Source organism: Aspergillus melleus, assembly GCF_016097325.1.
Source record: "Aspergillus melleus strain CBS 546.65 chromosome Unknown contig1, whole genome shotgun sequence".
Lineage (NCBI taxonomy): Eukaryota > Fungi > Ascomycota > Eurotiomycetes > Eurotiales > Aspergillaceae > Aspergillus > Aspergillus melleus.
Window position 1 is genome coordinate 7,077,640 of NW_025763370.1, and position 22,059 is coordinate 7,099,698.

At 50.9% G+C, this 22,059-nt stretch overlaps 8 protein-coding genes across 8 annotated transcripts; 2 read left to right on the plus strand and 6 right to left on the minus strand.

Moving 5' to 3' along the window:
- Positions 1-646: 646 nt before the first annotated feature.
- On the plus strand, positions 647-1,474 carry LDX57_002538 (uncharacterized protein; the record flags this gene model as incomplete). Its single annotated transcript, XM_046084190.1, has 2 exons — positions 647-961; positions 1,019-1,474. The coding sequence occupies 2 exons, from the start codon at positions 647-649 to the stop codon at positions 1,472-1,474; spliced, it is 771 nt and encodes a 256-aa protein (XP_045940153.1).
- A 1,005-nt stretch (positions 1,475-2,479) lies between these two features.
- LDX57_002539 (uncharacterized protein) lies at positions 2,480-4,778 on the minus strand (the record flags this gene model as incomplete). The annotated part of the gene is made up of 3 exons (XM_046084191.1): positions 2,480-4,297; positions 4,348-4,539; positions 4,605-4,778. The coding sequence occupies 3 exons, from the start codon at positions 4,776-4,778 to the stop codon at positions 2,480-2,482; spliced, it is 2,184 nt and encodes a 727-aa protein (XP_045940154.1).
- Positions 4,779-5,124: 346 nt separating this feature from the next.
- On the plus strand, positions 5,125-6,852 carry ARH1 (NADPH-adrenodoxin reductase; the record flags this gene model as incomplete). Its single annotated transcript, XM_046084192.1, has 3 exons — positions 5,125-5,430; positions 5,492-5,926; positions 5,983-6,852. The coding sequence occupies 3 exons, from the start codon at positions 5,125-5,127 to the stop codon at positions 6,850-6,852; spliced, it is 1,611 nt and encodes a 536-aa protein (XP_045940155.1).
- A 332-nt stretch (positions 6,853-7,184) lies between these two features.
- Positions 7,185-7,643, minus strand: aspf13 (allergenic cerato-platanin Asp F13; the record flags this gene model as incomplete). Its single annotated transcript, XM_046084193.1, has 1 exon — positions 7,185-7,643. The coding sequence occupies one exon, from the start codon at positions 7,641-7,643 to the stop codon at positions 7,185-7,187; it is 459 nt and encodes a 152-aa protein (XP_045940156.1).
- A 2,577-nt stretch (positions 7,644-10,220) lies between these two features.
- Positions 10,221-10,535, minus strand: LDX57_002542 (uncharacterized protein; the record flags this gene model as incomplete). Its single annotated transcript, XM_046084194.1, has 1 exon — positions 10,221-10,535. One exon carries the CDS (start codon positions 10,533-10,535, stop codon positions 10,221-10,223), a length of 315 nt encoding a protein of 104 aa, XP_045940157.1.
- Positions 10,536-13,647: 3,112 nt separating this feature from the next.
- LDX57_002543 (Ras-GEF domain-containing protein) lies at positions 13,648-15,244 on the minus strand (the record flags this gene model as incomplete). The annotated part of the gene is made up of 3 exons (XM_046084195.1): positions 13,648-13,991; positions 14,065-14,281; positions 14,357-15,244. The coding sequence occupies 3 exons, from the start codon at positions 15,242-15,244 to the stop codon at positions 13,648-13,650; spliced, it is 1,449 nt and encodes a 482-aa protein (XP_045940158.1).
- A 685-nt stretch (positions 15,245-15,929) lies between these two features.
- On the minus strand, positions 15,930-18,265 carry SIT2_1 (Siderochrome iron transporter 2). The gene is made up of 3 exons (XM_046084196.1): positions 17,798-18,265; positions 17,115-17,728; positions 15,930-17,068 (listed from the first exon to the last, which is right to left on the minus strand). The coding sequence occupies exons 1-3, from the start codon at positions 18,070-18,072 to the stop codon at positions 16,134-16,136; spliced, it is 1,824 nt and encodes a 607-aa protein (XP_045940159.1). The 5' UTR covers positions 18,073-18,265; the 3' UTR covers positions 15,930-16,133.
- Positions 18,266-18,943: 678 nt separating this feature from the next.
- Positions 18,944-22,045, minus strand: LDX57_002545 (uncharacterized protein; the record flags this gene model as incomplete). Its single annotated transcript, XM_046084197.1, has 3 exons — positions 18,944-19,606; positions 19,676-20,451; positions 20,503-22,045. 3 exons carry the CDS (start codon positions 22,043-22,045, stop codon positions 18,944-18,946), a joined length of 2,982 nt encoding a protein of 993 aa, XP_045940160.1.
- Positions 22,046-22,059: the final 14 nt, after the last annotated feature.

Consider the following 22,059-nt stretch of genomic DNA (forward strand, 5'->3'; position numbering starts at 1 on the left):
TGTCGAGTAGCTAGCTAGGCAGATGAGGAATGAGAATGTCTTCGGTTGTAGGTGGAACAACATTGCAACCCCTGCATTCATATATAATGAGAATGCCTCACAAGCATATCCATTCCAGCGCTCATTCCAAGAAAGAGAAAACAAAACTAGGGAAATATGCTCTATTCCGTGGAGCTCATCTAGACAAGGCGTACTTAAGCTTTCAGGTCCGGCTCCAGTAGCTTCTGTTCCTCGCTAATTCACCTTCATTCTATCATCGACCAGAATGCAAGTACTCAGCCCTTTCCGCTACATAGTGGGGCTTCTGTCAGTGGCCACACTTTTCTCTAAGGGGCTGGCTGGACCCACCACGTACGCAGCAGATGGAAAGACAGAAAACCATCCCACATACGATGGAAACTGCGAAAATAATGCAGGCAACGTGGAACTGCACATTGGGAATGGTGGTGCTGGGCAAAGTGGCTTAGTGAAAGGTGAGTGCGAGAACCCCCTCCCGGGATGCCATAGAGGCTTGTCAGTCACTAAGACGCTATTCTAGCTCTTTGCCGATGGTTTTATCAGACATGCATCTAATGAGTGCAAGAGCCAAAAGAATCTGTTTAAGATCCAGTGGATCAAGGGTGATACCACGGAGACTATTGCAAACATGAGAGACAAAAAGGTCGACGTAGGCATTACGTATCACGAACAGGCTGAGAGCATCGCTATCAAAGCAGGAATCGCGGAAGGATGCCCAACATCGGGGGAGACCAACTCCACCCCCTGCGCTGCATTCCGTGATCACTTTTACCTGGTTGGCCCTCGTGACAACAAACCAGGCCTCAGGGAGGGAGATGCCGTGGTGGAAATGTTCGTCACGCTGTACAATGCAGCAGAGAAAGGCCTGGCTCGTTTTTTGAGTCGATTTGACAAATCCGCAACCAACATCAAGGACTCGGAGTTGTGGATCAGGATAGGACAGGTAAAAGCCTGGTATAGATACGTCGTTGACAAGAAAGCTAATAATCCGAGACGTTAGGTCCCATGGGCCACTAATTACTCTAAGTGGTATCACCAATACATGGCGTATCCACAAGAAGCCCTGAAAGCCGCTGTTGCCCTTGAAGAGTTCACAATCACGGACCGTGGCACATACCTGACGCTCAGGGAAGCCGACGAAGCACTGGCTGAGAAGACGCGGATCTATAAGAGTGGAGATGAAAATGATGCTCAAGAGCTATTGAACCCCGCAAATATGATCATAACAGCAAACAGTGCCCGCAAGGAAAGAGCACGGCAATTCGTTGAGTGGGTCCAGGGATCAGAGGGTCAGTCGGTGATTGACTGTTTTGCGAAGGGTAAATATTGCCTGTACAAATCTGCTATTCCCAGTGAGTACAGTGAGCCTCGCTGTCCCTGCATATGGGAGCTCCCGGAACAACAGAGTTATCCAACGTCGTCCTTGGAGCAGAGCTATCTGGGTCCGAAAACATAGAGTCTGCTAAACCCAAGTGTATGTTAAATTATCCGGGGACCTGGTCTTTCTTTTATACTCCTATTGGATTATCAAAAGTGGAGGAACGCCTTTTCGAAAACGGTGGAACATCAGGAGAGTACTTAGCGATGCAATTTAGAAAGAGTGTCAGAACACCATCCCTCAGCTGATTGCTTATCTAGGTCCTAGTTATATATTCGAGCCTCAATTCAAGTGATGCACCAGGGGTCTAGTGAATTCGGTGGGAAGCGATGGACCCCTCTTTGTAATGTAAACCACACTAAACCCTTGCCCCAAACCCGTCCGGAATAGGGAATGGGGATTTTGGCCAAGTCTAAATAAACAAAAGAAAAATAAAAGAAAAAATATATTTCAAGAATACAGAATATGTTTAAAAATTTTATCTATATATTATTGATTGTTATAGCCAAAGAACAATATCTATTTTTATAGCTTTTTTGAAAATGATTATTGTTGTAGTTATATTGAATATTATTTTGAGATTATTATATATGTTCAAATATTTTTATTATATTTTAATTTGCGTCAATATTTATAATTATATACAATTTTAAAAATCTTAAGAACTATTCATCTATTACAGCGGTCAAACTACTTATGCAAAATAAATAAAAAATAAAATAACAGAATTCATATAACTATTTACTAAACATTGACTGAGCACCAACTAAATATTCATTAAACGATAAACCGTGATGCAATAATGTAGAAAAACAGGTACGTATAGTGGCATACATACATAAAAACGACAAATGAATCAAGTATCGAACCAATAAGAACGAGGGGAAGGGAGTATCACAGAAATTCAAATCATAATCAAAGACCAAAACAAAGTCAACCGTTACATGAGTCCAGCATAAGTTATCCATCAATCAATAAATCCGTCAAGCGAGCAAACATTATGTCAGAGAAATCGTAAAAGCTTCAAAAAACCATCCTCCTCCTCCTTCTTTTCGTATCCTGAGATCAAGCGAAGAGAGAGAATCAAAGACCAGCAAACCGAGCCCACCCTGCAGCGCGAGGCGTTGAAGCATCGTTATTGTTTGTGTTCGGCTTCACCACGCCACCTCGTCCCTCTTCGGCCATCTTCCCGCTCACGTCGCGTCTTCGGCCGACCCCTAGACCTGCAATGTAGTTGCCGTACGACAGCGAGGCGCCCTGTCCGACGCGACGACCAAAGTCCGCACCAGAGTTGCTGACCACACGGCCTTTGCGGTCACCGTCGGGCGTGGCCGGAGGATCAGAAGGCAGGGCGAGGGGTTCACCGGTGACAGGGTCCGTTTCGTCATCGTGCTGCTTGAGGGCGCCGTAAGCGTTGGCCTTCGGAGATTTGGGCTTCGGGCTTTTGGTCTTCTTCCCCCAAAGACCGTGGGATGCAGTGGGGGAGGAGGGGGCTTGTCGGTGGTCGCTGACGTTGCGCGGGATGTTCAGCCCGAAGGTGTTGTTTTCTTCGAGCTCGCCGTAGAAGCGACCGTTTTTTGCGGGTATGTTGTCGCTGGCGGGGACAGAGACGGGAGGTGTAGGGGATAGGTTCGGCACCTCGGTGAGGGCCATGCGAGCTGAGACATTGTGCGGGTGGTCGGGTGTTTCATCAAGGATGGGCTGTGGAGTGGGTGGGTTGAGGGCCAGCGGGTTGACGCGAAGGTCCGAGTCGTGGTGGTCATCGTAGAGGTCGTCGTGATCGGCGTGGTCTTGGAATATGCGGATGTTATGGTCGCCGATGTCTTGTTCGGCGGTGTCATAGAAGCGAGTTGGTTGGCGCGTGTCATTCGTGTAGTCATCATGGCCGTAGTATTCGTGAACAGGGAGAGATTCGTATTCTCCATGGGCGTCTTCCTGAATTGTCTCACCAACGTTCCATCCATTGCGCTGTCCGGGGTGTACCCAGTCCGCGGCTCCACCGTTCGATCCACCGGAGGCAGTGCCTCGGCTGTAGACGGACGAAGGTTCTCGAGGGGCATGGGCCTGGTTCTCGTTGTGAACCACGTCCACAGGGGAAGGAGACCTGTCGGAATAAGCGACCCAATTGTCCGACGCAGGGCTGACACACTGGGATCTGTTCGGGAAGTCGGGAGAGGGTTCGCGCACGGGAGCCCCATGCGGTACACTCGATGTAGGTCGTGCGAAAACGTCAAGGTTGTGCTCCGGAACATGCTCTGTCATGTAGTCTGTGGGATCGGCATGATTTTCGAAAGGCATCGGTGGCATAGGGGACACCATACGCGACATGCGATCTGAATGCTCGGACAGCTGAGAATGCCTCTTCTCCGTCATGATCGAGCCGCCTTCCGAGGACTGACCTCGAGTGTGCATGAATGCCATTTTCCGAGGGGGCCCCATAAGCGGATCCTCGGACATTGCGGAGTCTAGGGTAGACTGACTGGCATGCTTTTCAGCAAGCTCGGACTTGGTACGCTTATGCGGGCGCGCTGTCAGATTGTCTTCCAAGGGATTCATGTCTGGGGGCAGCTTGGTAATTTTCCGGAAGGTGACCGCAAGGAAGATGCAGATCCCTAAGGCGATGAGATGGAAGCCGCCGTTGACCACGCTGAGAAGGAAGGTGACCTGGGAAATCTTGGTCGTGATATCGAAATCAGAGCTGAGCATGGTGGTCCAGTGATACTCGTTCTCGGTGTATTGCTTATATGCGAGGAATGCGGTGAAGATATAGAACGGAATCAGTCCGAGGTCCAAAGTCGAGGCGAACACCATGTAGCTAGCCTGGGAACCGGGGGGTCTGGAGACGGCGGAGCGACAAAGATGGTAGATGCCATAAAGAGTGTGCAGGATCGCTACGGCGGGCTGCAGATAATTAGCGCTTGCTTCCATCCCATGGAAGATGTAAGACCTACTCCGACGCGAACAATCCATATGACACTGACGGCCGCATTCTTAATGACTATCGCACAGAATAGAGAACCAAGCGCTCCCAGCAACATCAGAACGCGAAGTCCTAACTGTACCTTGCGCGCAAGGATTATCCTAGGCTTCGTCTTACGACTCATTGGAGTCCATCGAGACTTTCCATCGGGGATATTGTTATACTTTCGGAGAAAAGCACCGTTGTTAGCATCGCACAGCTGCAGCAATTGGACCGAAGCATACACACCGAATCAGGATGTCTGTTGAAGTTGACCAACGGGCCTTTAGGCTGCGGCTTTGACTTCGGACGAGTCCAGCTCGCTTGGGTCACGGCCTTAGGATTGAAAGGGTGGTCTGTCGGGCCATGGAAACTGTACGCCGACGGTGCGCCGTAAAGGAACGGAGGCGAAGATCCCCCCATGATGGTGGTGAATGAAGCTTCAATTGAGCTTGAGCTTATCGAAGCATCCACCCCACGCCAGAAGCGGGGAGATCAATTCTCGATATGAAAAGGAAAGGAATGCTGGAGAGAATAGATTGCAAAAATGTGGGTGAAGAGAGAGGGACGGCACGAACCATGGAACGATGGAATGTCAGAAGGCGAACGTGCATGAGGATAGATCGGGGCCTGTCAACAACCCGATTGTCGGCGCGGCAACGGACCCCGATAAGGTCACGTGCTCTGCCGTCATGGTTCACGTCCCGCGCTCTCCGACCGTCGTTTCTCCAACTGCGCATCGCAATTCATTCTTATTCTTGTCCGCACCATGAATGTTCAGCGCACGCCCTATGTCTGCGTTCAATGCTCGGCGCAGGCATTGCGCGCTCCCTTTCGTCGCTCGTACCGTCGAGCTTTCCCGCAGTTGACCTGGCAGCGACGTCATAACAGCCACGCCGTCCAGACCGATCGGCCATATCGCGTTGCCATTGTGGGGTCGGGACCGGCGGGCTTCTACGCTGCATACAGACTGCTGGGTAAGGTGGATAATGCTGTAGTTGACATGTACGAAAAGCTCCCCGTTCCATTTGGTCTGGTGAGGTACGGAGTAGCGCCCGATCATCCGGAGGTCAAGGTATGCCATCGTCTCCTGCCTTTGTCGGTGGCCCTCTGACTCATGGTTTTATGGTGTTTAGAACTGCGAAGAAAAGTTCACCGAAGTCGCGCAGTCGCCCCGATTCAACTTCATAGGAAACATTGAACTGGGCCGGAGCCTTTCCCTGCAGTCACTCAAACCCCATTACGACGCGATCCTGTTCTCCTACGGAGCGCCCAAGGACAAGGAACTTGGGATCCGCGGCGAGAGGGGAACCCCTAACGTTTACTCGGCTCGGGAGTTTGTCGGCTGGTATAACGGACTACCGGAACATCGTGACCTTTCCCCCGATCTTACTGCCGGAGAGGACGCTGTGATCGTTGGGCAGGGCAATGTGGCATTGGACGTTGCCAGAATCCTACTGTCGGATGTGGACGCTTTGCGCAAGACGGACATAGCCGACTACGCCCTGGATGAGCTCGCCAGGAGCAAGATCAACCGAGTGCGAGTGGTCGGTCGACGAGGACCGCTGCAGGTACGTGCAAAGGCAGCCGATGCTTACTGAGTCGCGGCTCTAACATGTGTTTCTAGGCCGCGTTCACGATCAAAGAATTGCGAGAACTGCTGCAACTCCCTGGCGTCTCTTTCGACCCTATCCCACGAAAGCTGTTCCCACCGGACGAGGTGATGGCCGCTCTCCCCCGGGCGCAGAAACGACTCGTCCAGCTCCTGGCCAAGGGATCGACCAATGACCCTGCAAGCAGCACAAAGTCCTGGGCTCTGGATTTCCTGCTCTCACCCGAATATCTGAACGTTTCCCCATTCCCACCCAATCAACTATCCCACGTCAAGTTCTCCTGCAACGAGCTTGACCCGTCAGATCCCCACTCGCCCAGCGCTAAAGTCATACCCAAGTACCTACCCAATAAACAACGTAGGCAAGCCAACATCCCGGCCAATACGTTCTTCCGCAGCGTCGGCTACAAATCGCTCCCCTTGAACGGACTAGACGATCTGGGGATCCAATTCGACACGAACCGCGGGGTTATTCCGAACGATGGGTTCGGACGAGTCACTAGCCCCAAGAATACCGGCGACAACGAAGAACTGCCGGACGGATCGCTCATCTCGCATCTTCCTGGGCTGTACTGCGCCGGATGGGTCAAGCGCGGCCCGACGGGGGTCATTGCCACGACGATGACGGACGCGTTTACCACTGCTGACGCCATCGCGGCGGATCTGACGAGCAAGAGCCAAGCATCCCTGTTGAACTCTCCGGACCAAAGCACCGGTCTTGGCTGGGAGGGCGTCCGCCCCGAGGTTCGGAGACGAGGGCTGCAGGCTACTTCCTGGGAGGATTGGCAACGGATTGACGCGGCGGAGCGCGATCGCGGACAATCGCAGGGTAGAAGTCGGGTCAAGTTCGGTCGCGTGTCTGACATGTTGGATGTGGTGGGTTGATTACGAACATTGAATATATAGAACGATAGACCGTCCGTGTACTATAAATGAGACAAAGATACCATCTCCTCTTCGCAAGAAACATTGTATATGCAATAATAATGTTCAATTATACTATTCTCATGTATGATTAAATGTAAGGAATGGCGCTGAAAATAGACATTTGAAGTGAAACCGAAAACCAAAACCATATCATCTCGTGAACTCGTGTCGATAGCTCCACCAAAACCAACTCGATCCATCCGATCCGCTCCGATCCGATTCTTTAATCTCTCACCAAGCGAGAGCGACATCATCTTGCATCCAATCCACCTTCAGAAGTCGACATTACTTTAAAAACCACACTTCGAGGGATCAGCCAGCGCATAAGTCGCCTGCACGCGACCCAGCTGGGTACCCTGGTTGTTCGTCAACTGGTTCATAGCCTGGAGACCGAGGTTGAAGCCACCAGGAGCAGCGTCGATGGCAGTGACGTAGATGGTCTTGTCGACCTTGCCGGCCTTGTAGTGCAGACTGTAGCAGTTTCCGCAGTTGGGGCTGTTCCAGCCGGGGATGGTCGGGGCGCCGCCGATGAGAGGGAACTTGGGCAGGGAGCCGAAGGTCGTGTAGCCCTGGGTCACGAGGCCGTTGACGCCGTCCGAGCAGGCGACGGTGTTCAGGGAGCTGCCGGCCACGTCGTATTTGGTGTCGTAGGAGACCGAGACCGAGACGGCGGCGGCGGTGGCGGGGGCAGCCATGGCCGGGGTGAGGGCCAGGGAGATGAGGGCGAGAGTGGAGGCGAAGAACTTCATTTTGAGTGTTGAGAAGAAAGATTGAGATTGAGATTGAGCTGATTTGGAAGTGGGAAGTGGGAGAGTTTGTCTGTTTGGAAGCTGGAGAGGATCTTGAGGATGGATTGTTGGATTGATCTGGATGAAAACGAGAGATTCCGACGACGGTCAGGAGGGTTTATATAGTCGTTTCCCACGAGTCAGAGGTAGCGGTGACGGCAAAAAAGCCTCATTGCCATCGATCGTATGCCGCATTGTCACCGTAGCCACGGCAGTACACAGTACTGTACATGGTGAGGGGACTGATCGGGATATTCCGTATACAGGCAGAGGATCGAAGGTGGACCATTGCCCAACTCTTGGAATAGCAACGGGATCGGCGGTGCAAGCTCCACGAGGTTGAAACCCGAGCAATGGCGAGGCTGGCAGGCACGGCGAGTTGGACGGAGAGGTGAGACAAGCGTGGAGGAGTCATCGGGTGATGCTCGAATGCGGGGCGGAGAAAGCGATGCGGGGATCCTCCGGGCCAGTCACGGGGCCGCCTGCTTTGAGACACGCAGCCTTAGGCTCGTCCGCCGCTTCCCATTCGGCCTGAGGCACGTCCAGAGGCGAGACATCGTCTTGTCGTATTCCGCATTCCTGAGTCCTCCGACTTCCCTTCCACTGATCCCGCATCTATTCATAGACCACCACATGTTGGTCAGGCCATGTGCCAAGATGTCCGATCCACCTCACGCAAGGAGCTCACGATATTGGTCAAGTCTCGGACCTGTCTGTTCGGGCTGACGGTGGTGTACCCTCGTCTGCACCGTCGGGCTCACTCAATATTGGTTCTAGGTCCAACGGCTTCGACCGATCGTGGTCTTGATAGTAGGATGATCATCCTGGTAAAGATCGACACCAAGCTCTAGCATGCGGGACAGTCGGGACTATCGCTAGGGCAACTCATCATGAAGTCAGTCTTTCATCAGACCCCCGCCTCCGTGCGACAATAATCCTGACAACGTTCGGAACTGATGAACTGTATCCCAGACTACATATCGGTCTCGTACATAGCAAGACCTTCCGTCCGTCCTGTTCGAAAGGCACACTTGTTCCCCGTTCGGATACTTTCGAGTCGCTGCCGGAAAGCTGCATATACTGGCATAAGACCGACACTGGAGTGACTCTGTCGGCTCCGCTTACAGCTGTACATACGAAGTACGGATGGAACCTTCTATTTTTATCCTCGCCCTCTTCTCTCCCGAATGTCTCATATCGTACATTTCCTGACGGCGTCCATCATCCCACATCCCCTCATCTTACACTGTTATGGATAGTGGTACGGATACTCCCTACTTCCACCCAAGCAAGCCCTAATCAATAACCCGACGCCTGCATGGAACATGCATAATAAGGCCACTCATTCAGGGCTAGCTACTCCACCTCGTTCGTACTTATTCCCTGTCCACCTGACATCATATTTCCGACACAGTTTTTGTTTGTTTTCTATTTCCGCTCAGTTTAAAAGTATGGGTTACTCAGAGCGGCCCAATTGTGACACCGCCAGCCTCGTAGCCTTTCTCGCCGAGTGAGGTTCACCGCAGCGGATGCTTGCAGTCTGACCTGCATTGTGTGCTTCTTTCCCGGTTAGAAATAGACCGAGGTGAGCTTCCTTCTATTGGAATCACGGTCTGACTCTCTGCGGGAAAAAGAAATAGCATTACTTCGGTCATCAATGAAGTTGCCGTCTGTCCCAAGTAAAGAAGGGGTTCGGAACAGTTCAATATAGCCATCGGCAGAAGGCGGCTTGGAAGCATGTGGATATTTATAGACGGAACGAGAAACAAGACAGAAGCAAAGGAATAAGGTTTGTGCGTGAGATGTAGAACTAGAGAATGGGGATTGGTGTTTTTGAGAGGCGCACAGAATAACGAACCAGAAATCGAACAAATTCCGGTTTTCCTTCTTCCTCATTTCCCTATTGTAATAGGTAGTCTATTATCCTCCACTTTTAGATGTTAATTTTCTAGCGCCTAAATCTACTTCATTATTCAGAAGTTAACTTCATTGCATGAATGATTTATGTGATAGACAGACATGACCGAACAAAAAGCCAAACAGTATATGAATTCTTGCCCAACACGCATTAGTCCAAATTAACGAGGTCGCGATTGAGAGACTGAAAATTGAGTAGGTCCATCATATACTGGACAGGACGCCCAAAATGTAAAACTTGTCTCAGTGTAATCATCGTCATCCATGGAGACGTCGCTGATTTCCTCCGCAGACAAATCATGCGTGTCCTCGACAACCAGAGCATTGTGATCCACTTGCCACCGGATTAATGCCAAAATATGGCATAGGGCGGATCTCCTCCCCTCGGGTGACTGAAGACTGAACCATCGGGTTCTCTGCATATAAACAAACGCGTCGCTATCCTCTTGGTCGATCACAGATCTCTGGGTTGCTTCGCTTTCTGCGTTGAGATATTCCTCATAATCCGCACCGAATTTGTAGTGAATAAATTGTACCCAAGTACTTGTTCCAGTGATGATGAAAACACTGCTTGCATAATTATGTAAGTAAAGAGAGCGTAGAACTCCAAAGCTGAGAGATTTACTCATGCTTGAGGTCCTTCCGATCTGCTCTCCATGATATTACTGCCTCACCCAGGTACGGGGCCAGAACATTGTTGGATACCACCGGCATCAGCTTACCAGTGCGCTCGTCAAAATTCATCGACTGGAACGCTTTCTTGGCCTCAAGGAGGGCCAGGTAGGGATGTCGCATATTCCAGTCGGAATCACGGACCATCCAGCAAATTCCACCGTCATCTTCTGCACTTATGTCATGGCCAGCGATTCGGACTGCAGCCTTTTTGCGCTCTACTCGAGGTCGTGCTTCGCCAGGTTGAGTGAAGTGTTGCACCATACAGATATTCAAGGTGAACTGGAGGAAGCAGATAAGCAGGTTTAGTGTCACCTCCTCAGGCTTATTTCGCCGAGATTCATGCCCATCTTCGTCAATGTCATCGAGATCTATTTCGAATTCCGGTCTGTACTTTGAGACAGGTGTTTGGGGGTATCCAAGAGCTGATCGACCCAGTAATGATCAAGTCCAGGTGCACGGGATCCCCCTGCGTCACAGGCTGCGCATTCCTCATGTGCGACTTTGAGAACATCCAGAAAAGGTCTTTCTGGGGGTGTGAGCAGTCGAAAGCCAAGTAGATGCCGCAGAGTCCATCTGCTCGCAGATATGTTTCGTTCTGCTTCCGTCAGTTGTGCCTGAAGGTGCAAGCCCCCGTGTCTCTGGGACAGTTCTCGGAAATCCTCAGGGGTTCGAGCCGCATAAAGCTGAGTGGTAGACATGCTGGACCATATAGCGGAGAATGAATTATACCTACATGATGTACTTGTCTAGGGGGAGGACCGATGATGGGAGAACCGGAGTGAGTAGTGCTAAACCCCACTAAGCGAACTGGAGGGAAATTTTGGCTGATGCTCGCGACAGTCGACTCCATCGTAAGCAGAGCTGTAGCGGTTTGTCACATTTGGTGATATTATTTGGATCTGAATTTGGGTAAACGAGTATTCTAAGTGACGGTGGAACGTAGACAATATCAATCAGGGTCTCCGAGGAGTCTGTACCAACTCCACTCCAAACACATTCAAGGTGGATTAGGGTGCTAGTCGGGGGCTGGTTTAGAAGTACCACTTAGGAGCCGTAGAGATTCGGTGGTACCGAGTAGGTTGGATACAATATAATTTGCATCCATATGTTGCGCTATATATCGATGCCCGTGATTCTTAACGCAAATAGAAGAGGGATGCCATACCTAGAAAGAGCTTCGGGATGACCAAAGTGAGACTAGAGCAAAGAGTCAAGTACAAGAAACCACTTCAGATCAGTTAGTTAGTCTTGTCAAGCGGTTGGAAGCGATGCCGCATCCAACAGCGATTGGGTGTTTTCTAAGTCGATAGTTGCGTTCTCTCTCTAAAGGCTGTTTTGACAAGCACAAAAGTTCTCTGTTGTGATCGTATACCCTGTACTGCTCTGGCGTTGCCATCATAATATCATATGTAGGCAAGGGTCATCGACAGTACCCTGCTGTCAGACGACCTGATTATATCTTCGGCAAGGCGGTTGGGTGAGATACTTTGGCCGCCGTATGAGCTCTAGGTCATAATAACGACACCCAAGGCCCGACTCGGAGTCAGTAATATGAAAGTCCATGAATTCAACGACGCTGCTGAGAGGTGCGGGGATGTGACCCAGTGAAATCATTTCAGCTTGTGACACCAGGATCTGTGGGCTGGTCGCTAGCGCATAAAATGCATGTTCCAGTACAAAGCAGGCTGTGGAGCTCCTTCAGAACTTTCCTTTTCTTTTCTTTGATCACAGGGATGCAGTAGTATTTGACGAGAACGGGACGACTGGGCAAAGATTGCGATGGAGTATCCAAACGATCGAGAAATTCCGCCGAGATGCACGCGGAATAGACATAGAGGAGCCCTAACGCCACACCAGGCGTAGCGACAACGTGAACCTTCAAGAAAAACCGGATTAATTTGATACCACAATTCGATAGCATACCACGACTTACCTTGAAAGAACGGCCTGGATCATGGCTCATCTGTGTTGGTCCTTGACAAAGCGAGGGGGTTCCAGACAACCCATCGCGCACTGAGTCGGGTTTTGCAGGGCATTTCTGTTGAAGATCTTCCGTTGTGAGTGATTCCTGTCGCTGTGCCTGGGCGAGCGCAATCAGGATCGAGACAATGTAGGGGTCTTTAGCAGGATCCTGGGGATCAATCGATCGTAGCTTTATTCGGCGCCAATTGTTCAAGACCGTATTCTTAGTCTTTCTGCCGAGGGCTCTTTCGCGAAGAGATCGGATAGTCTCGAAGGTGATGCACGCGAGGCTCGGAATTGTAGAGTAACGGGAAAAAACGCCATCAACCCGGATATCAGCGGCTATCCGCTGTCCGAAGTAGAAGGAGAGCCAAATCGATCTATGATTGAGTCAGCATTTAGTTGCTTAGCATAGGAGGTAGGTGTGACGTTACGGGCGAGGTTGTAACCCGTAGAAGTCTAGAATTTCTGTCACGTCTGATATCCTTGCTTCTAAGGTAGCGGGGCCAAGTAGCAGGGCGATCACATAGAGGGGATTATTGCTCGGCTTCCGGTCACGCAGAGCTCTGATAGCTGATTTTGACGGTGGGGAAGATCTCTTCAAATGCACCCTCTCGAGAGAAAAGCTACAGCTTAAGAGTTCGAGCTGTCTCGAGGTCCAGCAGATGGGTGGTACGTAGAGCCGTTCTCCGCTGTTCTCACGTAGGATGCTTTGGATTGACTTGTGCGGCGGCTCGTCGACCTGACATGATCGATATGCTGGGTGGCTTTCAACATCATTGGTGCCTTTGCGCTTCGGAGGCGGATCCGACGTATGCGAGTCTGGCATTTCCTCCCTCGCTCTTTCAGACCCAAACCCAGATGGACGCGTCGGAGTGATAAGAAAGGGATCAGTTTGTCTTGTTTGCTTTCGCTGGAGTTAGCCGTCACTAGCCGTCATTGGTCGTCTCCAGTAAGCCGGACCCACCCGGGTGCGCATCCCAGGGACTCATAAAGCTAAAGCATCATCTACAGTAGCTACCACCTTGTTTGATTGAATTGAGTCCAGAGGATGAATTGAGCAGTCGGACATATAGTTGCTATCTGTGTGAACTCAGGTACGAATTATTCGGAGGATTGAATTTGTCAAAAAGATAAGTTAGGGCATGTGCCGTGTGGATACTGTGATGTCGAAATATATTGAAAACAAAAGAAAAAAAAACGAATGTAGGTTCGACCCTTCCTATGCGTCTATATATACGAAGTCATGAAGCGTGTCATCCGAACCTGGTTTCGCATGAAAGTACCTAGTAACCCAAACCAAGGGCTAAAGCATAAACAATAGAAAAATAAAACGTCCAAAATTCCCAATTCATAATTCATAACGCATGCCTTCCCCTTCTCATCCCGCCAAGTCCATTAAAAACGACTTTTACTTCAGCACCATACTAGCAATAACCACAGAACTCATATGACTCCCTGTCGCCACATACCCGACATCACTCCCTCCCGGCAAATCCTCCTCGCCTTGCTGTCTCGGTTCAAGATCTAGACTCCGATCGTACATCTCATGTACGTCTTTTGCAGACCGGATCCCGGCAGTTAGGAAGTCCTGGAGTTCGGGGACGGGTTGGAAGGGATAGGAGGTGATTTGGTGTTGTTGGAGGTCGTGGAGAATGGAGGCAGTTTTGGCGCGTTTCGTGAAGTTGATGTGGCCTGTGGAGGTATGGTTAGGGATGCCGTCTTCGAGGAATGTTAGGTCTGTTAGGTAGATTCCTGGCTTGGGGTTAGTTTCGTCGGTGGTTTGCAGGAGGAAAGGAAGTGAAGGGAAGCGAAGAGAAATGCATACCGAGGAAAGGGACGCAGGGTGGTTCACTGTCGCGTAATGTCTCGCGGTACTGTACAAAGTTTCTGGAGCTGCTCATGAGCTGCCGGAGGTCGTCGAGAGTGGCGAGCGTTCGTCGACTGACTTGGCTCCAGGTGAATCGGAGGCGGTAGACGGGCGTTAAGCCCAGTCCGGAGATAATGGACATTAAGGTGGCGAAGTTATTGAAATTGCAGCATTCCTGGGATGGATGTCAGATGAGAATCAAAGCAATATTTCCTAAGAAGTGCGAAGAATCAAGGGAAGGAAAATATACCTCGGCAACATTCACAAAGTATTTCATCATCGCCACGCGCTTCTTCATATTACTCTGCGAAAGGATGGTCTCGCCGACCCAGTTTGCTAGCTGATTGGAATGCAAGATCATGGCGTTCACTGCCGTTGACGGGTCCGAATTATCAGGGCCTCGTCTCTGCCATCCTTTGTTCAGACAGTCGGAGAGCTTGATCCGGCCGTGGAACCCTGATTCGAGGATCGTGAGTTGACGCGCACACTCGACCGGCTCGAGGTCGAGTAACTTCATCTTCTTCATGTTCTTGGGGACCATGGGAGGTGGCGCAGAGGATGTTGGAGTGCGAATGAGTCGCCGGAGGGAGTGCTGGCCTTGTAAGCGCTGATCAACGACAGTGAGCAGATGCGACGATGTCGGCGTGGCCATCATCTCTGGCGAATCCTTAATTAGGGTGTACGCGTGTCGTAGAAAGTTTCTCGTGTCTTCGTTATCGGGTTCCATCCAGAACCGCTCGAGCCAGTTGCGCAGTACATTGATGACTCGTAGACGGATAGCATGCTGCTTATGCTCCATCCATTGATCCAGTTCTGTTTCATCTAGCTCCTCAGGTGGTTTAATATAGAACCTCTGAACGAGCATATCAAACAGCTCTGGGGCTATCATGAACGTATTAAATGTGATTAGAAACGTCTCGTTGAACGAGGAATCCAATCGGTCGTGACGCGTCAATTGCTCGACCAGCCCAGTCAACGTGCCGCTTTTGACTGTCTGCTGACTCTCCGTGATATCGTAGACGACCTCATCTTCGTGATCCAGATGCAAAAACCACGGTAGGTCAATCGAACCCGAGCTGGACGAATATCGAAAAGGCCGTCGCCCGGAGGCAGTAGAACACGTGGACGAATCCTCCATCGTCGATCGCGCAGGAAACAGTCAAGCAGCCAAGCAGACAATTTCATCATCAATTCCTCCAACCCAGTACCCGAAAGCAAACTGCTCGTCCGTCAGGGCTGAGACATAACGAGCTCAGTCACAAGGCTAGGATGGGATCAACAAAGTCACCGTCACCAAAACTTCGCAGCTCCCCACCTTTCTTTTCCGAACTTCGCATATTATCAATTAATCAATCTTATCACACGGCCGATCCCTACCGACTCCGAGCCAGTCCGACTCCCCACCGGCACTAGCGAGGTGATTGTTGGTGCGCTAGTCTCGTCATCTGGGCCATTCACTGTCGCGCTGGTGGATCCTTCCGTTGACTCTCATTTCGTTCGTCCTCATGTCGGACGGACACTTGCCGTAGCGGGTTTAGGGCTGGTTTTCGGACGCGTCAATTATTTGCTCGGGCGTGGCTGCCACGAGGTGAGGAGACTTTGCTTCGTGGGGACGGTCACGGAGTGCTGAAGGCTGAAGGGTGAGGATGGAAAGTGGAAAGTGGAAACTGACCAGGTGGAATGTGGATGCCTGAGGCTGGCGGTTCATCGGAAGTTTGGTGGGCCCATCGTTGCAGCGTCAAATTTCCTTCTCGCACGAGCCCTTCGTCCAGTGTCTCCATTTTTTACTCTTCGTGGTCTAGACCCATGTCTACCGAGGGAAATGCAGGGAAGAGAATTATCTACCTGTGACCTTCTGTTCTATGGAAATTAAATATTGTCATAAGTGACGTTTCCAGCGTCGTTCAACATCTCATCCATATCATAGTCAATTCCAGACGCCAGAGTTGGGGTATCAAGACATTTTTTTCGTTGTTTTTGCTTTCTTTGTTTTTCAATTGCCTCGGTTTCAGGACAATTGACTCAACTCACAACATTTCACCTTTGTTTTGCTCCTTATCCACCCGATAGTTCCTCCACACCGCGATGGCCGGGATACCCAGCGCCATGATCGCGACCGCAGTGATGCACCCATACTTCATATACGCGCTGTACGCCTCGATGATAGCATTGCGAATGTCCGATCCCAGAGGATACTCGAGCTGCTTGACATACCCACCATTGTAGATTGCCAAATACTCGTCCTTGTTCCGCACGGGCAACGCATCACGCAGCACCCTGGGAAAGGTATTCGTATAGATAGCCGCCGAGACTGCCGACCCGACCGCACCGCCCAGACTACTCGACAGACCGATCAGCGACAACATCATGGGCACGCCTTCGCGATTCGACGCCGCCATGACCGCCATGTCCTGGCCGATGACGAGCGTTCCGCCGCCGAACGCGATGAAGATCTGACACATGACGATGTATCCGACGTTGCTGTCTGCGTTGCGGAAATGGATCATGAGCCCTGCGCCGAGCAGGATGAGAGGAAGGCCGAAGCCCAGGCAGGAGTATTTGAACTGTTTGGTCACGTAGACCATGATCCCGAAGACGGCGGACCAGAAACATGACCCGACGTTGTAGATCTGTCCGATGTAGCCGGCCATGCTGATGCTGAGGCTGAAGACGACCATGCAGAAGTTGTAGAAGTACAGTTCCCACGCGTAGTAGCTGAAGAATAGGACGGCGGCGAGCGCACAGGCGCCGAGGATCGTGCGATCTTTGAGCAAAGGGTAGTAGATGAAATGGTAAGGTGCGAAGAATCGTTCCCAGGCGGCGAAGACGAAGAAGAGGCAGACGCCGATGACGATCATCGTGATAAAAGTGGCGCTTTCGTATTCGGTGTTGCCGTTGGTAGTGAGGCTGAATGGGAGGAGAAGAAAGATGAAGGCTGCCATGAGTAGTAAAGCCCCAATCACTGGAACAGGGTCAGCATTGATCGTAGCAATTATGGAATGACTTACCATCAAACTCTTTGATATAATGCACAATCGACTGCACCGTCGTGCGACCACTCGGCTCCCGTCTGTAAATATACATCCGCTGGGCCTTGCGTTGGTAAAACTTGAACGTTCCCGCCAACGGAAGAAAGACGAATGGCGCAATGATCGCAAAGGTCCCATATGCCCAGCGCCACGAGGCCGTCTTAATGAACGACTGCGCTGCGATCGGACCGGTGAAAGCCGTGCAAATGAACGGAGTACTCGCAAACCCGAACGCAAAAGCCCGGTTGCGCAGACTCGACGTATCCGCCATGAAAACGTCCAAGATCAAGAAGATCGCATCGTAACCTACCCAGTAGATCACGTATCCTGCTGCGTAGGCACTGGGATTGTTGCATGATGCCAGGATGATTAATCCTAGGAGATAGACACCGATGAAAACCAGAAATCCTTCGCTGCGGCCCCAGATGTTCAAGAGCTTCGCGACCGGCAGTTTCATCACGCCGCTGATGACGCTGGCCAGAATGTTCGCGGTGCTGATGTCGGGCGCAGCTTCGAAAGATGCGTAGGCATTGTGGATGACGTTGGTGCTGATAGAGGATTGTAGGGCGAGGAGGAAGAAGCTGAGCCAGATTCTGCGAGCATTAAATTTATCCGATTAGACAAGTCGAGCACACAGCTTGTACGACAAAATGAGAACTCACAATGCATAAGTGCCATAGGCCGTCTTCTTGCTCCACGCCAGCGCCGCGGCCTCCGCCTTTTGTATGCCCAGACGAGCACCCTGAGTGACCTCCTTGCGATGGCTCTCTGACGGCCGTTCGTGGCGATCGTTCAGAGTCACCATGCTATTCTGGCTGCCGGCATTGTTGGGCGACGAAACGCGGACCTCATAATTGAGACCGGGGAATTTGGACCCCGCGACGCTCAGCGCCAGCTGCGTGTTGTTGCGGCCGCGGATCAGATCGGAGACACCCATGAGGGCTTATCAGGCCTGCAGGATTGCCAGTCGTAAGGATAAGTAAGAATATTGTTCAAACAATAAAATTGTTCCGGGTTGAATTGCACAAAATCATTGAAATAAAGGAAGGTCACACAGAAAGACCGACAAAAAGAAACAAGAAAACCCAGACGGGAAAAACGCAAAGAAAAAGCAAAGAGAGGGAGGGGACGGACACGGCACGGAGCAGGCCAGTGAATGCAAGGAAAGGAAATTAAGGCGGGCAGTCAAGTCAGCGCCACGAACATCCATGTCCATCCAGGACCAGGATCATATCCAGTCAGCGTGCGTCTCCCTCGAGCGGATCTTCATCTGTGTGACACACGTCGCTCTCCCAATGAAACCCGTGCGCGCGCCTAGACCCGAAGCTTAATTCCGTTCGGCTCGGATCTGATAAGATGCGAGTGGCATTGTTTGCCTGCCTCAGGACGGCCACCTCGTCTAAGTGTACCACGGTCGGCAGTTGTCCGATTATCGGTTCGTGGCCCTACGCTGCCCTAGTTCGAGGCATTTTTCGTTAGTTTCTTAATGGAGCTTGTCCGCTTCGCTGCTGTCGATCTATGCTAGATCAGGGATTTTTGACCGAGAATTCATGTCTGCTCCGGACGTGTATGACATGGGATTTTCACTGGAACTCGAACTGGGTCAGTCCACTAACTGCCAATAGTCCCACGATGGCACCCAGACGATCATCTTCAGCAAACCGCTCGTTCCGAGGATGAAATAACTGAATCCAGCAAGATGTTTTCGGTTAAGCTTAGAAAGAAAACGCACACAAATGCAAATGCCTTGTATTTGCAACCCCTCGGCAAATAGAAAACTACTCTACATACAAAGTCAACATGTCTCCTCACGAAACTACATCGCTGCCTTCAGTTTCCTCATACGAATCTTCAAACATATCCATACGTTCATCATCACCGCTGTCATAGAACTCATCGCCAACACTATCAGTACTGTCGCCATTAGGGCTAGTCGGTCGATCGCCTGCCTCGGGTATTGCCTGCGTGGCTACTCTGGTCTTGAAGAATGGATGATCGCGCCGCAGCGGCCACTCCTGGACGACGTACCCCATTGGGGTCTGTGAGACGTCTTGCCCCTGTCGTCGAAGAGTGAGCCACTCCTGCAAGAAGGTGAGATGGCGTTTTGTAAGGGTTTGAAGAGCGTGAACCGCAGACGCGTCAAGACCTGACAAGCTTTCCTGGGTCAGATAGAGTCCTTCGAGAACGGTTTCGTAGCCTGCAAAATCAAAGTATAACCTCCCGGCCAGAATGCTTTGCTCGAAGGGAAGCCAGGAAGGAGGTGTCCAATCGCTGGGGAGACTTGGGAGCGCGTAATAGTCAAGTTTATCAAAGTCCATCATCCGCTTTGTGCAGGGAGATGCATAACTGATCAAATGCACCGATGGTGGCTCGAGGGATCGCAGAATGGGTATGAGTGCTTCTGCCTCTTCTGGAATAACAACTACCGCACCTTCTGTCTCTGTGTGAAACAGAACCCAGTTCACGCTGCGCTATTATAGCAACCTGGTTAGTTCACCGTACCGTAATCATTTGACATGAATCGAAAGAGGGCACCATACTATGAAGTTATCGTTTCTTCCCCCGGACCTCTGCTTGATCGTCCTAATAAATTCGAGAGAGACGAAAAGACGAGAGAGCAGCACCGAAGCCTTGATTTCGTGCTTTTGTGCTAACTCTGTGTCCTGTAGCATGTTGGAGGCCATGACAAATCCATCCTCATCAACAGAGCCGGTCAGCAAAAACTGCATAATCGATTCGTGAAGGCCTGGGAATGTCAACGCCGTCATTCTGGGAGGTCGCTGCATTTCTCGCTCTTCCTCTATCTCGAAGGCAACCTCACGCTCTTGCTCGACCTCCTCCAATGCTGTGCTAGTGGCCTGACCGAAAGAACTGGCAGTCTCTTCCTTCCTGGTCCGCAGCTCCTGGACGAAAGCAGCAACTTTCCCACTCAAGACAAGACTTCTCCTGGCTGACGAAGACGGATCGGTGCTTTGTTTAAGGCTCCTTGGCCTGTACAGCTGTTCTAGAGTCTGCTGCTCAGGTTGCCGCAGAACTTTCAAATATGCCTGTCTCGCAGCAGTACTCGTGAGGAAACTACAGTTCCTCGCTGCAGCCTCCGTTCGCCGACAGAAGTCCACTCCTTGAGCGAGGTACAAGTGCTGAGCCTCTGAGTTTGATGTGCACGTCTGATCAAGGAGCCAGGTGATAACGTCGGAGGAGTCTGGAAGATCCGTTGGCCCTTTCTTGCAAACATCGAGGATATTGCGGTGTACCTCCGGTGGGGCAACAAAGGTTATTGACTGGGTACTCCTCAGCTGCCTTAGCCTCATCGCAGCTAGAAGAAAGGTCAGAGACACCAAAGGATATACGTTGAGGACAAACATACCTTGTACCGTTTTATCTTTTGTCTGTTTTAAGCCGAGAGTAAGAGCTCCTGTAGCATGCATTGGCAGTTTGAGATCAGTCCCTCTTGTATGAGCCTCATCCAGATAGACAAGGCAGTCATCCAAGTTATCCGCAAACGGAGTTGCAAGGAGTGGTATTGTTGTCCCCTCCCTGAACTCCACCCAAGCTCTGTTATCCATTGCGAAATATACAGCCGCCTGAGCTTGCGTGTCTTGTTCCAGCCAGGCCTTGGCGAGTGCCCGATTATCCATCTCCAGAATGTAGGCACCCGCATCGATGAGAACGCGAATTCTTCTTTTCTTCAAGCGCCCTAAAAGATCTACCTCGGAAAGCCTTTTACCGCATGGATCTGTGGCAACTTCATATCGTCTGTTACGTTCCTGGAGCAGGTACATCAACACCTCAGCATTTGTATGGGACAGACCATCGAGGTCATGTTGCTGAATCGTAAGGGGCAGAAGCCTGCGGTTATCGTTGGTACCACTAAAGCCAGTGGTGATTCCTGGGCGACTTGCACACTTCTCGGGCGACGCGACAATAGAGTTGTTGAATAGAGGAACATCCCATCCGGAGGCTTGCAGCTTGATTGCGAATTGTTTTGCATGAATTGGGAACACGTAATTATTCAGAAAATGGTTGATGACAACGATCGTAAAGCGTAAATGCCGCCAAATTTCCTGGAATTGACCACTGTCGTCGAAGTTGATGATGTTCCAGTGTTTGAGCCTCTCAGGTAGCGTTGCCGATGCGTGTGTCCATTTGTCGTATTCCAGAGATGGATCGTCGGATCGTAGAACCGCTCGCAGACTTTGCTGGAATTGCTTTTCGTCGAGTCCTTGATGATAAAATGAGAGGCAAGTGAATATGATTGCGACATCTGGATGACCCCATTCTGCTTGCTCGGAAGGGACACCCTTCGCATGAAATGGTACAGCCATGGGATCACGGCCTGGATGGAGCCCATACTGCACATTCCAGCGCCTTTTCAAACACAGTAGCAAGACCCCATGCACAAGTAGCCCACGGAGCAAGTAAACATTCTTCTGGGCGCTTGGATTCTTTGGGAAAAGACTGGAGATACAGTGAAGAACATCGGGGCTGATTTTCTCATCAGAGATAAATGTTCTGAGCGCATTTTGTTCTGCGACCGTGCAGTTCCGCATGGGCAAGATCCAAGTCCGAGAACAGCACACATCATCGACTATCCGTTGAATGAGAGCATCCTCCACATCACTTCTGAGAAAGTACGCCACAGGAAACTCTGCTGCGGTTCTTTTCAGGATATCTATGCTATGTGGATACTCCCGGGCCAAATAGGGGAGGTAATGTGAAACAAGACTGAGCACCGTGATGGTGACTTCCCAGCGACTTGGATGGCCATCGACGGTGAGTTGTGAGCCACTTGGGTATATCAGTTGTGTGTTGACGGCAAGGGTAACGTCACACTCATCCAAGATATCGCGGCAGGACTTGGCCAGCCAAGATTGGATTGCAACCATCTCGGCAGCCTCGTCGGCCTTCATGTCGGAAACTCGTT